General features: G+C 54.1%; 1 protein-coding gene across 1 annotated transcript in view; it reads left to right on the top strand.

Annotated features, from left to right (window-relative positions):
- The window catches only part of ALPK3 (alpha kinase 3), a 51,698-nt gene extending 45,129 nt beyond the window's left edge, over positions 1-6,569 (top strand). Inside the window, 4 exon segments of the mRNA XM_042987986.1 lie at positions 91-179; positions 970-1,205; positions 3,997-4,045; positions 4,878-6,569. Coding sequence (XP_042843920.1) covers positions 91-179; positions 970-1,205; positions 3,997-4,045; positions 4,878-5,223 — 720 coding nt within the window. The 3' untranslated portion in view covers positions 5,224-6,569.
- Positions 6,570-19,360: the final 12,791 nt, after the last annotated feature.

Raw genomic sequence — 19,360 nt, 5'->3', positions numbered from 1 at the left:
CTGGTGGGCGGCCCTCCCGCTTAGAGCCGGACATGATGGAGAAAAGGAGAGCTTCCTTGCTGACCAGATTTGGTTCTCCTCAATCCACAGGGATGCAAGATCCAGAACATGAGTCGGGAGTACTGCAAGATCTTTGCGGCCGAAGCCCAGGCGGCACCCGGCTTTGGGGAGGTGCCCGAGTAAGTGCACAGAGAGGGGGTCATGCAGTCTCAGACCCGTTGACTGGAGCTTCGGCCCAGAACAGTGACTTCACGGCCCCTGGGGGGTGGGGGTGGGGGGCTTGTGCAAATGGGCCCTCATCTAACCCCACGCTCTGCTCAATGGTCCCACGAAATCTAGAAATAAACACCTCCAGATTAACTGCCCACTTTAGAAAAGCCTCTGCTTGCTCTTCTGCGGAACTCCCCACCCCTTAGCTCAGTGTTGGCTGGGTTGCAGAATTCCACACAGCAGATTCTGGGACTCTCGGAAGGGGAGAGGGTAGGCCAGACTTCCAGGCACCCTGGCCAGGACTGTTGGGTGGGCAGACAGCGTCAGTGCAGGGCCTCGTAGGAGTCAGCGAGAAATGGTCATCGTTTCCATGTTGAGGCCTGAACTCTTGACTCGAATACCGGGGTCTGGTTGGCGCTGAGCAGTCTGGCCGAATCCTCTCTGGAGGTGATCCTTTCCGTTTGACACATACTGGTCTTGGTCCCTCACCCAAGCCCGTCCTCCTGGGGCCATGGCACCGTTGGGTTCTAACCCCGCTGACCTCGGAGAACGGACAAGGACTCTGAAGCCAACGGCCCCCATTTCCTTTCCTGAACTCAGGGCGGAGCTCCGCTCTCTTTCTGTCCTTTGGCGTCAGGGCTGACGATTCCCTTCTCGGAAGGGCCCTCCTTTGCGATCCAAGGGTAAAGATAGCTGAGATGGAGGGAGGCGTCTCTCGGGCCATACTTCCTGCTCACAGCACAGTGGAACTATGTTTAGGATCCTCCCACTGTATCTCATCTACCGGCCCGCAAACAATATCCCGTATGCCACCCTGGAGGAGGATCTGGGCAAGCCCCTGCAGCCCTACTGCTCGCGGGAATGGGGCTGCGCCGCGGCTCCGGCCGCGGCTCCGGAGGCACCTAGCAGCTCTGAGGTCAGGCAGAAATGCCAGACCTTCCAGCACTGGCTCTACCTGTGGACGAACGGCAGCTTCCTCGTCACGGATCTGGCAGGTACGAGAGCGCGTGGGGGGGGCGCCTGCGCGGGTGCCAGAGGGCGGGCGGGGGGGCGGGGCCGGCGCATGCGCTCTCCTATTTCTTCGCCTTGGCTTTTCACCGCGACCTCGGGGAGTAGACGCGGCAGGCGCCCTGTTGAGGGCGGCCTTGACACCCGCCGGGCCTCGCGCAGCCTGCTCTGTAAGGGCAGGGGCATAAAGGAGCAGGCTCCAGGCTCCCGTTAAAATGAAAAAGGAATGGATTTCAAAGAACGTTATGTGGGGGCTAATTAAAACGCCGCGACCACCTTTTCAGAATCTCCCGTCCTCCTTTCCCTCCAGCTTTGCTCTGGATTTTCCCCCTCTTCCTACTTCCCAAACTCTCCCCTCCATCCTCGCTCACTAGCTTACTGCCCCTTCTCCCTCCTCTCCTTCCTTCCCCTCCTCCCCTTGCCCCCTCCTCCCCCGCCTCTTCCCTCTCACCTCTTCCTCTTCCTTCCCCTCCTCCTTCCTCTCCTCCCTTCCTCTTTCTTCCCCTCCTTCCTCCTCCTCCTCCCTGCCCTCCTTCCTCTCCCTTCCTCTTCCCCCTCCTCTTCTCACTACTTCTCCTTCCTCTCCTTCCTTCCTCTTCCTTTTCTTCCCCCTCCTCCATCCTTTCCTCCCTTCCCCCTCTCCCCCTCACCTCGTCTCCTCCTCCTTCTCTTTTCCTCTTCCTCCCCTCCTCTTCCTCTCCTCTCTTCCTCTCCCTTATCCTCCTACCCCATTCCCTTCCTCCTCCCCTCTTCCTTCCTCTCCTCTCTTCCTCTTCCTCCCCTCCTCCTCCTCCCCCTACTCCTCCTTCCTCTCCTTTCTTCCTCTTCTCTCTTCCTCCTCCTTCCCCTCCTCCTCTTCCCATCCTCCTCTCCCTCCTCTTTCCTTTCCTCTCTTCCTTTTCCTTTCCCTCTCCCTCCTCCCCCCTCCTATCCTACTCCTTTCTCTCTTCCTTTCCTCCTCCTCCTCTTCCTCCTCTACTTTGTTAGCTCTTTATTATGTGAACCAACTTAGTCTCTCTGGCTTCCTTTTATTTCTATCTCTCCCATTACTCAGACTTCCCCCTCCAACAAAGGCCAGCAAAGCACAAATCCTCCTCCTTTTCCTGATCAGTCCTTCCCAGGCCTACTTACTCGCTAACCAGAACCAGGCAGGGGGGAGGAAAAGAGATTTTCTCTACAGTGGGAGGAGAGGGATGCTGGGAGTATCACACATGACCTCATCTAGTCCCCAGTGTGCATTAGTGAGAAAACCAAGGGCCGGAGACAGAAAACCGGCTCAAGTGTGCTTTTCGTTGGGATTGAACTGCACTGCAAATATTGTATATATAATTCTGTATATCGGGGGGGGGGACTGGTAGCACATTAAGCTATTGTCATTCATTCTGTTTGTTGACTCCATCCATCCTTCCTTCCATCCATCCAACATCTACCCAACATCGGGAAGCTAAAAAGGCGAATGGGGAATCGTTGCTGTCCTCAGGAGGCTGTGATAAGTATACCAGTTCCTAGTACGAGATGATCACGCAATGTAGTAGGAAGAGCTGGGGGTCGGAGAAATTAGGCTTTAGTCTACACCTCATGGCTTTTCTGCTGGTCTCTGTAAACCCAAGGGAAAGCCAAAGCACAGACAGAGTGGGCCCCTTAATCTCCCTGAGTTTCACCACCCTTTCCCCCCCAAAGGGGTGACAGTATCCTCCTTGCCTCCCAGACTGGCTGCGAGGCCTGAGTGAGGCGGGGTCCACGGGCACCTTCTGCAAACTGAAATTCTGTGCCAACGTAAGGGATCATGGCTAGTGTGGGGCAGAGTGCAAGGTGATGGCCCTGAGAGAGAAATGACAGACAGATTAACGCCTCCTGTATGACCTCTGTGTTTCAGACACTAAATCAGAGCCCTGCACACCCCATGATGCTCTCAATACCCCGGCGAGGTGGGCAGCGTTGCCCCACTCTTAGAGCTGAGGGTTGGAGGTAGTTCTCGCAGCTTGGAAGGGATGGGGCTGAAATCGGTCTGGGTGTGCCCGCCTCTCAGGCCCACGCATGTGTCCCTCCGTCACACGCGGCACTGGGCCCTGCTAGTGACAGGCGGGTTCCCGCAAGGGTGTGACCGGACAGTTGGAAAGTGGGGAGAGGTTCCTACTCTAACGTTGGACGCTGGGATGCTGGGTGGACCGGCCAGGGTGGGGACCGTTCCTCCGTGTCTGTTCTCCCAACACTGCCTTCCTCTAGTCCTGCGTGGATGTTTGCCTGCTGTCTGTGTGAGTACGTGGAAGCCAGTCTCATCCAGTGTTACTTTTCTGCTGGTCCAGCCTGACTGACTTTCATGTTCCGCCTCCTCGCTCTTGCCCAGATAGGCCAATCTGGTAAGAGGAAGGAGCAAAGGTTAGCTCGAAGCCAGAGGCCAGCCCAGTTTGTGGCCTAGTGTGATCCAACAGAGGCAGGATTGAACAGCTGGAAGAGTTTGGGATCTAGGAGTAAGAAAAACTGAACTTTTACTTTGACTCAGTGGCCACGGCCCAGGGTCAGCGCTCAGTTATCAAATGAATGAATGAATGTGACCTTGCTTCGGTCCCTTACCTCTGAGTCTATCTCCTCACCCGTGAGAATGGGATATTATTGCCACTAACAACATAGAGTTGCCCACACCACCTGTGATACAGGTCAGAGGTGATGGCGTGCCCCGAACCCTGGCAAGTTCCTGCCCGGTGATACCCATCTTGGAGAGGTGGGGGCCCTGGAACCGGCCCGGGCTGCTCAACTCCCAGCTCTCTCTCTTTCCAGGGGTTGATTGGAAGATGACTGATGTGCAGATTGCTACCAAACTACGAGGGTGAGTGGTTCTCGGGGACAGGAGGCCCTCTGAGAATCTTCTCGGGGTGTGAAATTGTCAAAGGTCTTCTGGTTCTCCATCCCTGAGGTACTGGGCCTGTGGCCGAATGGTCCTAGCTGCCCTGGCGGCCGTATAGTAGTGTCCCGGGGACTGCTGACCGTCCCCCACCCCCATGCCCCTGACCCCAGGTCTGGAGCAGAAGCATTTTTTAAATTTATTTTTTTAACATTTATTTTATTTTTGAGAGAGAGAGAGAGAGAGAGACAGAGCATGAGTGGGGGAGGGGCAGAGAGAAGGGAGACAGAATCGGAAGCAGGCTCCAGGCTCCGAGCGGTCAGCACAGAGCCCGACATGGGGCTCGGACCCATGAACCATGAGCTCATGACCTGAGCTGAAGTCGGACGCTTTAACCGACTGAGCCCCCCAGGCGCCCCTGGACCAGCAGTACTGACGCCCGCACACAGGCTCACCTGCTCACCTGCAGCCCCGGGCTCCTCTTTCTTCTCGCTTGAGAAAGCCCGTCGGGGCGCAGATGAGCAGGGCCCTGGGGGGAAAGTGGTGATGTGGAGTCTGCTCTACTTAATACTGAAAAGGCGGGTCGTCCGCACACCGATTAGCGTGGGCGTGATGAGTTCCTGGGCCGCGGCGTAAGGAGGCCTCAGTTTAAAATTGAGGTTTGGGATGCTGCCCCGTGAGGCAGTGCCCAGCTGGACTCCCAGCCCCCCTGAAAGGGTAGGGCGTGACACGCTGGCCCTGGCCACCCCAGAGTAGGCCCCCCGAGGGCTCTCGCTCTGGGGGGAGCTCCCGCTCAGCTCTTCCTGTTTGGCTGCAGATACCAAGGCCTCAAGGAGAGCTGCTTCCCGGCCCTGCTGGACCAGTTTGCCTCTTCCCACCAGTGCAACACCTTCTGTGAGATGCTGGGGCTAAAACCCCTCAAGGGCCCCGAGGCCGCCCACCCTCAAGCCAAGGCCAAAGGCTCCAAGAGTCCATCTGCTGGCAGGAAGGGCGCCCAGCCGAGTCCTCAGCCCCAGAGGAAAGGCCCCCCCAGTCCCCAGGGCACCCGGAAGAATGCTCCAAGCTCCAAGGCCGCCCCTCAGGCCTCAGAGGCACTCACCGCCCAGTTACTGGGACAGCCTCCCATCCAAGAGGGCGGCCTCAAGGCCCAGGGCATGCGGTAGCCCCCCACGGGAGGCTCGGGGCCTCCGCCCAGCAGCAGACCAACAAGGAAGCAGCTCGAACCGATGGAGACTTGCCCGCTACGGAACTAACCAGGGAAGGTGCACCGGGGAGGCACCACTCGGGGGCCTCTCTGGGCAGCCTCTCCTCGATCCGCTCCTCAGCAGACGGCTTTTGTGCGTGGCACCCAGTGGCCTCTCCTGGCGCCAGCGTCCCCCGGGGCTCCCAGACGGCAGCCCCAAGTGTCTGGCGGCCCAGGCCCTTCTTGAAGTTTACACTGGCCACTGCCGGAGGCTCCCGAGTCCTCTGCATGAGCTCCGCACCCAGCCCCCCGCCCTGCCGGACCCTGCGGTGAATGTTGTACCCTGGGGGCACGCGGGCCAGCCTTTACCCTTCTCCTTTGCTTGGCCCCGATCTGTCCTCGGGGCTCCAGACTGCCCCAGCCGTGTCTGGCCTGGTGACTCTCTTTCCAGCTACGTGGCTTCATTCTTCCCAGCTTGTCCTACAACTAACCGGTCACTGAGCCCACGTGGGGCTCAGTGCCCTTCCAGAGCCTGTCGTGTTCCTGTGCCGTGGTCTTTGGTGACGTGTGTTCATGCCCTTCCTTCTCCCAGCACGCAGACACTCACTCCCCTGAATCCTCTGCTCCCGCACCCCGATCTCCATCCCCAGCTTTGAGCCCTGTCACAGCCCGCCGTCCTGCCTCCGCTGCCTCCCTGCGCGTCCCCATGCCCAGGGGCTCCACCAGCCAGATTCCTCCCCAGCCTCTCCCAGACCCCTTGCCTGTGAGGCGAGAAGTGGCATGAGGGTTGCGTCATCGGCTGTGGCCAGAGGGAAGGTGTTGACTTGGAGGGACCTTGTGCTCCATACGGAAAGGAGACGCAGTCACAGTGAATTTCACATCCCCTCTAGACCGGGGCCGGAGGGCTAGGCTCTTCTCCGGGGGGTGGTGTGGGGGGAACGCCCTTGGGAGTTGCAGGAAGGGCGAAGCCCACCCGCGTGCTGGGGTGGAGGGGAGTCTCTGTGCCTGGGAACCAGGACGTGTGCCCCCAGCCATTAGCTCTCGATCCTGGGGCTCCAGCTCTGGGCTTCACATAGGGGCCCCCCGAGGAACTGCTGTGCTTAGCCCAGCACCCTGGGTCCTTCCCGAGGGCCCCTCCTTGAGGCCTGGGGTGGGATGGGTCTGGTGCTAGTCTGCTCCCCTTGGAATGCAATAAAGGCAGCAACTGTGTACCCCACTTGCCCTTATCTGGTGTGGTTGTGGGTATACGGAGTCAGGGTCCCCTCTCCCCAGGCAGGTGCTCTGAGGGGATCCTGCAGCCCCTGGGCCCTCTGGAATGATGAACCCAGGGTTTGGCTCCTGGATTGACGTTCAGTCTCAGCCTTTTGTGGCCACGGCTAGACAGTCTGTGCTTCTTGCACGACGAGGCTGATGGCTGTGTCCCTGAACAGGGTCCTGGGGACTGAGGCCTTTGGAATTGTTCCTTCCTTTGGAAGAGGAACACAAAGGAAGGAACCCAGGAAGGAAGAACAGAGCTGGAGGCCTTGGGGAGATGCCCAGTGTGTCTGGCTCTCTCCACGGCAACGAGGCCAGCTCAGGACACAACCAGCATCCGCCTCTCAGCCGCCCGCTGACCGTTTCCTGCTTCCCCAGGTGCAGAGACTTCTTGTTCTCAAACAACCCCATGCCACCACCCAGGCCTTTTCTTGCCTGTCATTTGTGCCCCTCCGTTTTGACGTTTCTGACCTCTCTACCTCATCTTGTGCTCAGGTGACTCTCCCCACCTTTTCCTCTTGTCCCAGTGTGCCCCCAACCCTCCCAGTCTGTATATCCAGACCGCCTTGGTGAACTGAGAGTTGGAATATTATTCATTCATCCGTTCATTCAACAGACATATACTGAGCACCTGCTTTGTGCCAGACCCTGAGTTGACCGCTGTTGGAGGCAAAGATACATGAGGGAGTATCAAAGGAGCCTCTTTGCATTAGGTTTCTTGGATTTTGCACCACAGAAATGGACTCTGACCAACTTAAGCAAGGAGAAGGGGTTTGTGGGAAAGGTGTTGGGGCAGCTCCAAGAACCAAAGGAATAGCTGATGATTGGCTTTGAGGAGTAGCTTCAGAGCTACTCTACTCACCAACCACCCATTGGTTCCAATGGGATTCCCTTCACGCAAGATTCAGATTCCTGTCCTAGAGCTCAGGGCATCATGGAGCAGGGCAGCGGCAGTTTCCCAAAGCATAGGGATACTTACCAGAAGGATGGTGGAGAATGGAACGGTAGGAAAGGCTTGGTGGCAGCAACAAAGACACACACACACACACACACACACACACGCACACACACACACACACACAGACTGTTCTTCCCCACCCGATGTATCACGACTCTCTCACATACAACCAAGAACAACTTCCTCTCTGCTTGGGGAGACCATTCAAGGTCACATCCAATGACTAAGTCCAAGGGGTAGTGACCAGGGCTACCATTGTCCCAAGTCCAGCGTCACTAGTGACACTCTTCTCTCTTTTATATAATTCCATTTTGAAATTCTGCGACCTGTGGATTAAGTGGTGAAAGTAACTGTATTCAACCCAAGTCCTTGGACCCAGCAAGAAAGGAAGCATGGGCAAAGGCTGCAGTCCATTTCCAGAATAGGTCATGAGAACTAGTGTTCATGACGAGGGATGCTTTGCCCGTCGGCGTGACCCAAAACTTCAGAAGTCCAGCTCCTCGGTGGTCCTGCCTGCGTGGTGGGCGTTTATTTACCATAGGACCTGGCAGTAGGGGGGGCACCCTAGGACTCACCCCACATCCACCTGTGCCCCCGCCTCCTTTTATGTAGCGACAATATTTTCCCTCGATAACGTTAACCATCTTATGACTCCCACAACCTCTTGTTATGTGTTCTCAGAGGTTTAAGGAGCCTGAAATGATCAGGTGCCTTAGCTTCTAATTCAGCTTATTATGACATTTTGAGGATGTGTCTCCTTGGAGACTAAAGCCTCATCCCAAAGCTCAGGTATGTGAAGAGTAATGAGATGTGGTGACAGCACATCTCCACCCTGCTTCCCAGCCTGTGAGAGCGACCTAATACCATGACTCGGTTGCCAGTTCAGAGCCTATGCGACATCCTGCGGGTCTGGCCCAACCTTTCAAGGTATCGTTTCTCAACCCGGGCCATCACTGAGTTTTCGGCAAACTATCTCACCATATCATGAAGCTGACTGCTTCTGGACTGTGGGGACCCCGACAAGATGAGGGAATGCCACAGGCATCAACCCATTACTTTACTTTTGCTGTAAAGTGCATCCTTGGGTTGAAGGCACTGTGTGGGGATACCACAGTGACGTTTACAGCATTCGAGAATTCCATGGGTGATGACGGTAGGAGAGGCATGTTGGAGAAGGAAAGTCAATGCAAAGCCGGATATGAAGGACCCATAGTGGTCAAGACAAACCCTGCCCCCTTGAGGTGATAGGTATAGACCGGGGGGAGGGGGGACCTGAGGAGCAGGGCAGGAGGGGGCATCGTGGGAGGATGAGTGAGGCACTCACACACGCGGCCATACTTGTGCCTTCAGAGCATCCCCTTAATGATGGAGTGCTTCTGGACATGGCTCACTATGGCTGGGTGCTTCGGATAACCCGGTTCGTGAGGCCACTTGCTATGTTGTAGCTGAGCATTTAGGCTGCCCCAGAGCCCGGTGGCAAGCCGGAGGACGCTGTCTCAAAAGGATAAGAGTTACTTATTGGCCAGAGCAACACTTGGTTCTGAACCCTGGGTTCCCCTGCCATGCTTGTTAGGACTTGCCAGAAGCATCATTATGCTGTGCTGGGCCACAGGCCCCACATGGTTCCCCAATACACCACAGATGGACAGATACCTCAGGCACGACATTTGTCCCGTCACGTGGCCTGGTAGGAGAACCATTCGTACTAAAGGCTCTCCCCGCCGGAGAACCTGCTCGGGGCCCACCCCAAAGCCGGTGGCCTTCTGGGTCAGTGAGCACGTGGGTTGGAACAAGATGCCCTAACATGGCATTTTTGCCTGGAATTGGGTCTTCGTGGTAAGGGATTCGAAATGCACTCACTTGTTCTACACTATGGGGGAAAATATTCTGACCTAATCAGACCCCTTCACCCCCAGGAACTTTATCAAGACCTTTTTTTTTTTTTTTTTTTTCACGTGATTTGTCTCCCACCTCTGACTCACATATGTCTTCTCAAGGCACGTAGGGACACTGCTGACCTCCAGGCTCTATCAGCGTGATGCCATCAGTGTGAGGGAATGTGGTGGCGGTGAGGGCAGCGTCCCTGTGAGCCGGCTGAGCCACAGAGCTGGACGGCTGAGATGTTCTGTACCTTTAAGCCAGGACAGCAGAGCAATATACCCCAGGCCAAGTGAAGATGAATCGTTTCTGACGTTCTTTGTTCATCAAAGTAGAAGAAAACCATGAATTCACTAGATCAAAGGATTCATACCAAGTGCTGGATGAACTTGCTTTAGCAGGAAGACCGTCTCTGGAACAGCACCTGCCATTGGAGACATCACTTTTTAAAACTTGAGGCAATCCGGAGACCTCTCGGTGTTTTGCACTGGCCCAGCTGACCTGTGGTAGGCATTGCTATGACTTCCCCCTCAAGGTTTTGATAGCTACACTAATTTCTACATTGCCCCTAGGAATGCGGTCCTGCTTTCGATTTACCGTTTTGGTCGAGAGGGGGATTCCAATGGCTTGTGCTTGTCCTGTCCTATTCTGTTGCTCTCACCCCACACATCAGAGCGCCAGTGTGGGAGCGATGCCTATTTCAAAAACATATCCATTTCAGCTCTTCACTCAAAATAATCCTTGGTTGCCTTGGAGGTTCCAGTGTGTTTACTCTGGTGCAAATTTGGTTTAGTAATCATCCCCTTTGGTTGACAGGTCGCATACTTTTCTGTTGTCCCCAGAAAATGGCCATGGCTTGGAGCCAGTGTCTTACAGAACCCCTCTCCCCACGTTTGGATATTTTCCCTTTCCTTGTCTAGTTCCCAGATAAATGGACACAGATCCCTTTGGGGAAGGCCAAGGAAGGCTCGCAATACATATCTAAGTGTCAAAGTAAGGTTTCCCTTCCAAGATGTTTGACTTGCTCTCCATTGAAGGTCTGGAAATTAGTAGGAGGTTTTGACGTGACCTTGGCAGCTTGAGACAGACCTGTCTGCCCAACCAGAAGTCTTTGGTGACGGTAACAACTAGGTGATATCTTAGGGACTGTCTGGTCTTTTTCATTCCTGGGACCCGGTGATCGATTAGCCACAGCCAGGGGTCTGGCTTCCATGCCCATGACCATTTTGATGACTCATCTACTTTGTTCCTTGTATCTATCTCTGCTGCTGAGATCAGGAAGCTCGTTTTCACAGCATCTCTTCCAACCAGCCTTCCAGACTAGAGAGGAAAGCCAGGAGCGCCCCGCACATGTATTTCTCATGGCAAGGAGCGAGACCATCTTCTGGGGCCTGTTAGGGGACAGTGAGAGGGTGGATGGGCTGGACGCATGCAAGGGACCCAATAAAGCATTCTTGTTTCCTGACATCTGTGATTTCCTGCTTTCTCGGATATTTGGTCTTTTAAAAAATATAATTCAGCATGGCTCAACATTTGGTCCAGACTTGGATTATTCACCCCCCACCTCCACCACCCCCCAAGGATAAAAACCGTATCAGGCTGTGTGGGCTCCTACACGCAATGTAGAATCTCCGGTGAGCAAACATATCAATAAATATCACCTGAACCACAATTATATTCCACCTCTCTTGGTCCAAAAGCCTTTTAAAAGTCCCCATAGATTTTCCCTATGGTTTTTGACAAGGCGTATTAGCCAGTTCATACAGTTTCTTCTGGGGGTATCTCTTCTTTTTCCCGACCGGACTCTGCTGCGCGTCCCCGGAGCTATGTTGAGCGTGCATTCTGGTTATTGGCAGATCGACAGTGTAATGTGAGGCAGGGTTTGGGTCTCAGTGACTTGAGATAAAACTCAGGGAGGCTGTCTCATTTATGGGAAAAGGAGATTTGCACACTGAAAACCCATCTCACTAACTTTTTTAAAGTTTATTAATTTTTGAGAGAGAGCGTGCACGAGCAGGGAGAGGGGCAGACAGAGGGAGAGAGAGAGAGAATCCCAAGCAGGCTCCCGCTGTCAGCACAAAGTCCCCCGCGGGGCTCAAATGCATGAACTATGAGATCATGCCCTGAGCTGAAACCAAGAGCCTGACACTTTAACCAACTGAGCCACCCAGGTGCCCCTCGCTAATTTTTAATGAGAAATTTAACCATCCAGGAGACGGGACACTTGTGGTAAGCTGAAAAGCGAATTCTTCCCTTCTACTGAAAGGAAAAGTCGCTCAAGGGAAACCAGATTCCCAGAAGTTGTTTGACAGGCTTAGAACAAACAAGTAAGACAAAGTTCAGTTCAAATCCAGCTTTCCTAGCCATAGGGGTTGGAGCTTCTTGCTTAAATTCTCTGAACTGAGCTCCTCATTGTTGTTTGAGTCCTTTTACTAATGCTTAGAGACTGCCAATTGTATGCGATAATTCTATGTTCTGGGTACATCAAAGTGAACAAAACAGACCTAGACTCCTCCCCGAGAGAGCTTACGGTCTAGTGGGGGAGGCAAAACTCCAACAAACCCACCAATAAATGTGTAATGGCGAATATATGTGTGGAGAACTACCAAGCAGAAGAATGGAAGAGAATGCCAGCAGGATGTGGGACCCAAGTGAGACTGGGGCTCTCCGGAGCCACTCTGAGTGGCTTGGTAGTTCCTCGTCGGCTCGTATCAGAGGCGTGGAGTGAAAGCTCACGTGGCTAGTGCCTGCCTGGTAAAGAGGACTGTGGTATTGCGATATGAGGCTCCGAGAGGGGCAGGGCTAAGCCAGGGAGGGACATTTGCACTGGACGCTGAGAGCAGTGGTACATCGGTTAGGACCCGCTGTTATGGACACAACAGAGAAGGCCTCGTGTGACAGCGGTCCTAAGCAAGACAACTTCTTCCTCGGGAAGAAGGCCGTGGGCATTAGGAGATCTGGACACGGTCCACCTGGGGCTGGCATGGAAGCTGTAGGATGATGTCAAAGCCAAGGCTCCTCCAGCTCTCTGCCCTGCTAACTCAAGCAGTAGTAATTGACCCCAAGTGCAACGGCATGAATGGAAGAATCAAAATGGTAATGCAGCCGTCAAGCATCGGAGAGCCGAATCTGGGTTTTCTATAGCAGAGTCAACAGAGACTGTCTGAAGTTGAAAATAAAAAATAGCATCTATATACTTTTATCTGTCAATCATCTATCCATCTACCCATTCATTTATCTATCATTCACCTATCTTACTCGTAGACGTTGCTACCAGACGTGAATAGACAAGGACGGTCTGTCTGCAGTTGTCTGGGGTGGGGGTGGGGTGGCACTGGTCTCCCTGAGACTGTCCGGTGGTGACTTTCCTTTAAATTAACTCTGTTGGTCATTAATGTGGCTCTTACCTGACACAAAAATGCCTGCAGAGGGACCCCAACTCCTTCTCCCTCAGGAACCGCCTATCAGGAATTGGATCATATCCCATCCAGCCGGGCAACTTTGATTTCCACTGTTGGATTACGATGCTAAAATGACATTGGTGGAAATCAGCCCCCGGGAGTATCTGTGTGCAGGAGGCATGGTTGCCTAGCTGGAGTTGCTCAGGGTAGGAGGCTCTCCCCCCTGCCCCCAATGACACCAGAGGCACTGTCCTCTGACCTCAGAACTGACGTGGGTCACAAATGGCTCCTTCCTTGAGGAATAGTAGCCATACCACACACTCAGCCTCAGGAGACGCCACCCATGCAGACGAAGGACACTCCTGGCCTTTGCCATGCATGCCCAGATGTTAGAGTCACAACAGGAGATGAGTGTCTGTGTTCCTGGCCCGAGGCAGCGGTCTAGTCAACTCCTCTGGCCACCGGCTGTTTAATGACTTGAACAGAACATCGGGGTCCAGTATGGGATGGATCCCTGAGGATTCAACTGGCTATCCTTTCTGACCAGGTTAAACACCCTGGTTTCACACTAAACCTCTTTGGTCCCACCAACCCCGCCCCGCTGCCATGAGAACTCTCATTGCGACAAGGCTGTGGACAAACCCAGGGTCCTGAGACTCCCCCTGAGGCAGGCAGAGTACCTATGGAAAGGAGACTCCATTTTGGCATGGGCCCGTGCCTGGGGCATTCCACAGTGGCCAGCACCCTGCTTCCAGCAGCCTGGGCGTGAGGGGTGCCACAGAGCCAATCGTGTCTCACCTGCAGTGGATGCTTCTGGGGCCCTGCCCAGGCCCCCTTTTCTGTGGGGACCCATCTCCCAGGGGCTGTGGGTTAGTTAGCTCACCGCTGCCCCGTGTCCAAAGAAGTGCTCTGAGTCGAAAGGAAGTCGCCTCAGCTGGGAGGCAAAATCCCTCCTAATCCCTTCCCGGTCCTTGGTCCCTGACTGACTGGCCTGGCCAGGCCTGGCCTCAAGGGTGACTAACCTATGGGCAAGTTTGTGTTCCAGAGTTTTGCTGTGGGATCAAACTAAAGCCAGACTCTAGTCAAGACCACGCTCTTTGCTTTTTCACCCCTGCCTGATTCTGTATCCCTTCCTCCCTCCCCTCTGCCAAGACCACCCTTCCCCCTCATAACTCCCTCGGACGAGAATCCCCATCGCAAACTAAGGAATGTACCGAAGACATTCAGGTGTCCCGCTGCATAGACTCTGATCCATCCCGTCGGCCAAGCAGTCGGTGAGGTGGAGACACCGGGCGGGCACCTCGAGGGCCGGCTCAGAGCTCCCAAATGCGAACACGTAGCACAGCGGCCCCCGGTTCTACCTCGGGCTATTCAGCTTCTCGATGGTTGTTCCATTTATGGTGCTGGCTCCCTCCTCACACACCCCATGGAGGACAGGGAGGGGGCAACGGTGACCAGTATCTCGCTGGGTTATTGTAAGGGTTAACGGAGACAGTGCAGGTAGCACTCTTAGCACAGGCTGGCACATGCCACGCTCCCGGACGTGAAGCCCTCAGCCGGTGCCATTGTCGTCACCATCTCTCGGAATTATAGGATCTGTCCCTGGGTCCGCTCGCTCGCTGCTCTTCTCCTCCGAGGTGGGAGACCCTGGTGTTTCTCCCTTCCCTCGAGGTGGGGTGGCTGACAAAAGTCCCCACCCTTACGACCATCTTTCCAACTCTCCTGCGGGAGACAGTCAAGCACCGCCTCCCGGCCCACAAGCTGGCCGATGTTTAGCCCCTGGGGTGGGTCAGGCCCTCCACAAAACCGCACGGTCACCGAGTGAAGCGAATTGGATGCAGCCTTTGGAAAAATGAAACTTGCTCCTGCGGGCACAGTGAGATGGAAAGGAAATGTTTCCGAGTGAGTCGTGGTGTATAAAAGCGGCAGGTCCACCCGGGAAGAACGGTCGGTGGTAGTCAGGGGAGAGTCAGAGACGAGGCTACGCCTTTCATTCTCAGGCACGGTGCTATCGGTGGATTTCCATCCGGGTGGAGGGAGGCAAGATATGCCTGGAAAGTTTCAATGCCTAGACGTGACGCTCAGCGGCGTTCGTTTATGTTCTTCCTAACAACTGCGTATCATTTGTGATGCCCCCCCTTGTCCGTACCTTTCCTACAGACGCGACTGGTCTGTGGGAGACTCGCTGTGTTGGCTGCTCCCACGAGGCATAAGGTCTTCTTCATGGAAACTTCTGTAGAAATATCAGGCTCTGCTCTAAGGCTCGGTGTGTGCCACACCAGGCCGCCTCTCTGACAGAGGGAGAGGTTAGAACAACGAAGGACTTCTTTTTGCCTACGTCATTAACCAGCTTCTCAACTGTGATTGGCGTCGGCCCTGGGCCCGCAAGGGAACGGAGACCCCAATTAATAGGTCCCCACAGCCCCTGCCAACGGCTGGTGGAAGACAGGACACCTCAGAGGAAGGATATCGCCTTTGGTATCAAACCCGCCAAAGCCAGGGGCATCATCCTTGAACCCAACAGGATGACGTGAATTGACACCTAGCTTGGTGTGTAGAACACCTTAACGCGGGTCAAACTGAAAAGGAAACGTTTCAACGTCTCATTATATAAGAAGCTGATATGAGATGGAAAGGCAAGAGAGGTAGAAGGTAAAATGAGGGGAACAGACTTCGCAAAGCAGCAACCGGTGAAATATTCGGAGAGAGTGATTGCTCAATCATTTAGGGAAAGCTCCCCCTGCCTGTGGCCTTGGCCCCGCCTGGGTGTGGGACCAGGTGTCCATACTTGACCAGCCCCCCCCCCCCCTTTTTTTTTTTTTTAACATTTATTTATTTTTGAGACAGAGAGAGACAGAGCATGAACGGGGGAGGGTCAGAGAGAGAGGGAGACACAGAATCTGAAACAGGCTCCAGGCTCTGAGCCATCAGCACAGAGCCCGATGCGGGGCTCGAACACACAGACCATGAGATCATGACCTGAGCCGAAGTCGGACGCTCAACCAACTGAGCCACCCAGGCCCCCCGACCAGCCCTTTATTGTTGCTGAGGTAGACGAGCCCCAGGGCCAACCTTTCACTTTCCACTGGGTCGTGGCCATACGTGTCCATCTGTTCCCGATGAATGGCAAAGAGCAAGGGGTGGACTCTTATCAGGGGGCACGTGGAGAGTCACGCCAAGCCGGCCTGGGTGGTGGGACGCGGGGTTTTGGTCTTTCCGCGTTGGATTCCTTCCTTCCCTGGGAAGCGCCTGGACTTGCTACACAGGTTTTAGGAAGAACACCGTGATCCAAGTCTTGGGAGAGTCCATTCCCCCTATTTAGAAAATGTTACACTAGAGGATGGAAAAGCCCAGAGTCTTTCTTCAGCCTTTGTATTTTGCTCTACGTCATCAGAATTTATCTACGCTTTCTCGTTTCGAATATTTCTACCATGACCGTAGGAGGCGCCTCTTTTTTTAATGCCCCGAGTAAGAAAGCAGACTTCATATCAGATCGTCAGATGCCCCTTCTGCCGACCGACCGGCGTTTAAGAAACAGAAGCAGGTTTAGGAGAGAAGAACGAGGCTCCTGTTTGTGGAATCTGACAGCGAGAGCCTCGTTTTCCGTCTCCTGCTCGGACACGGGAATCCACGCCACGGAAGAGCCTCGTCGGCGAAGAGCTGAGAATGTGTGTGGGCAAAATTGTGGGAGGAAAATAGATGGTTGAACACCCTTTCTGATAATACCTGCCGCTGGCAGCGCCCAGTGGTTCGCTCACCACCTGTACAAGCGTCTTCTTTCTTCCGTCAGAGCCCGGCAGGGAGAAGGGATTCTCTTCCCTCCTGCCAAGAACTCCCCTGAGACCGGAAGTGGCCCCAGAGACCTGAAGCCAGAAACAGGTGCGTGGTTCCCCTGAGGAACGGGACGGGGGTAGGTAGGAGGGGAGGGGTAGCCTCCACGTATAAATCCTTCTAAGTGCTATTTTGTTTTGAAGGGAAGGGAAATGATAGATATAGATATAGATATAGATATAGATATAGATATAGATATGGATATGGATATGGATATGGATATGGATATAGATATGGATATAGATATAGTTAGAGACATAAACATAGATATAGATACAGTTATAGATATAGATATAGTTGTAGATATAGATATATTTATAGACATAGATATATAGTTATAGATATAGATATAGATATAGATATAGTTATAGATGCAGACAGTTATATAGATATAGACATAGACATATAGACATAAGATATAGATTGATATGGTCCTTGCCTCTGCCCTGGGCCCAGCACACCCCTCCCAAACCCCCTGCTCAGTCTTGGACCTCCCCCTGCTCCCCACGTGGGTGGGACAGGCCTCAGAGACCATCTCCTCAGGGAACGGGCCACAGAGTCTCGGGTGACAACTGAGCTCACACAGCCAGGACCCCCGAGGTCCCCCAGCTCCGGGCCTTTCCCTGGGGGGCTCGTCCTCACCCACCCAGCCTCCCAACCACCAGCCTGTGGCTCTCAACCAAACTCCACCTAAAAAAGCATTTGGCTCCTGGGGTCCAGGAGCACTTGAGGGGATCCGGGGCCACTCCGAGGGGAGGAGCAGGGGAGGAACACAGGCTTTCCCGGCCTGGAGGAGGAGAGTGGTATGAAGACATCCCTGAGTTGGAACTCGTGACAGCGGTAACGCCTGCCAGCCCGATGGTGCCCGGCTCTCTGTCGAACGCCTTACCTGCGTTAGCTCCTTTAATCCCCATAAATATTTATTTACGAGGTAGGCACTGTTACCCCCACCCCCACCCGGTTAACTTGAAGGAAACAAGTCAACTTTCAGAGTCAGAACTAAATTCAGACCTTTAGGCGCTAGCTCAGGGTTCAAACAGTGACACACAGCCTATTAAACCCGTGGTTTAGATCAGGGCCCACAAGACCGTCAAGGGTTTAAGGTGAACACAGCGAATGTTTTGAAACACGCCTGGCTGCCACTGGATGTGTCATGCCCCCTGGCCTCCCTCTGGGCTCCAGGAGAAACTGAGGGAGGAGGGGAGATGGGAGGAGGGAAGAGGAAGGGGCAGGCAGCGGGGAGGGGGAGGGGGGAGAGGGAGGGGAGGTGGAGGAGGCCTCACTGGGGCCCGACGGGTCCTCTGCCAGGGCGGCTCCAAGCCCATCCCTGTAGGGGCCGCACGCGGAGGCCGGGGTCCTTTCAGGATAAAACAGGTGACACCGTGGACATTGAGTTTACAGTCAAGGCAGCACAGGGGTCCCCGACGGCGTGAGTGAGGCAGGGTGTGGATCTCTGCCCCAAATTGCAAAAGCAAAGCTGGTGTAGGGTGAGCCCCTTCGTAAAAGGAATCACATAAAGGCAAGGTCTTGGGGCACCTGGGTGGCTCGGTTGGTTGAGCATCCAACTTCGGCTCAGGTCACGATCTCGCGGTCTGTGGGTTCGAGGCCCGTGTCGGGTTCTGTGCCGACAGCTCAGAGCCTGGAGCCTGCTTTGGATTCTGGGTCTCCCTCTCTCTCTGCAACCCCCCCGCCCTCGCAACTCAAAAATGAATAAACATTAAAAAAAAGCCAAAGTCTGGAGAACAATTCCACAAAGTCAGTGGTGGTTGTCTCCGGGGGGTTCAGCTTAGAGGGGTTTTTAACTCGCTGTGTTCTATTTGTATAATGTTTAAATGTTTCATGAAGCATGTGTAATGCTTTGGTATTCTGACAGACAAAAAAAAAAAAATGTTTTGAAAGAGAAGGGAAACCCCACACCCTCTATCCATCATCCTCTCCAAACTTCCAGAACAACCAGTGTGTGTAGGTAACCCCACAGCCTGTGTTACCAGGAAATGTTTATGCATCATATGGGGTCCTGTCCTGAGGGCACATTATTAATTATTAAAGAGATGTTGTCCACCCTGTCAGAGTAGTTTAATGTTTAGTTGGAGGACTGAAACGCGAAAGTGTTTGTCCCTTGACTCTGCACACCGATGCTCAGGTGTGGGTTCAAAAAAAGAAGAGACTGACTGGAATTTAAATAAAAACTTGACAAAGAAAAAAATAAAAGGTAAATTACTTATCTGTTAAAAGAAAGAAGAAGAAGCAACAAAGGGACAAACTGCGGTTTTGCTCTGTTGTCCTGACTACTGAGGCTCAGGCGTGAAACACCTTGGCCACGTGTGACAGCTGTACTGGTTTCCTTAACCTTCGAACTCGGGAAGAGACGTTGCTGTAATAACTCCTGATTCTGTGAGGGAAGAAGACCGGTAAGATGCAAATCGAAAGCTAATGTGCAGGATCCTAGAGACTGGGTAACCTTGATGGCAGGTGGAAAGGGAGGGCACAGGAGGGGACGGGGAGGGGGTGAGAATACTAAAGGCAGGCTTCCTGGAAGGGGTGGGCTCATCTAGGAGCAGGGGAGAGTGGAGAGAAGGGCATCTTGGACAAGGAGGGCCGATTAAGTTAGAAGGCAGGAGCCTTCTTCCCTGAGAGGGGCTGGGGTCCCTGTCCTGGCCGTGGCCCCCTGGCAAGGGTGCCGGACACAGCTGGGTGGGAGGCCCAACCTATCCCAACTTGGACTCTGCCCAGGAATTTGCACTGAAAGGAGAAGACTGGCCAAAGTGCAAGCGGGTCGAATTCATTTTGTCCCT

Source organism: Panthera tigris, chromosome B3, assembly GCF_018350195.1.
Source record: "Panthera tigris isolate Pti1 chromosome B3, P.tigris_Pti1_mat1.1, whole genome shotgun sequence".
NCBI lineage: Eukaryota > Metazoa > Chordata > Mammalia > Carnivora > Felidae > Panthera > Panthera tigris.
Note: the sequence above shows the minus strand (reverse complement) of the source record. Positions and strands in the feature narration are given on the sequence as shown.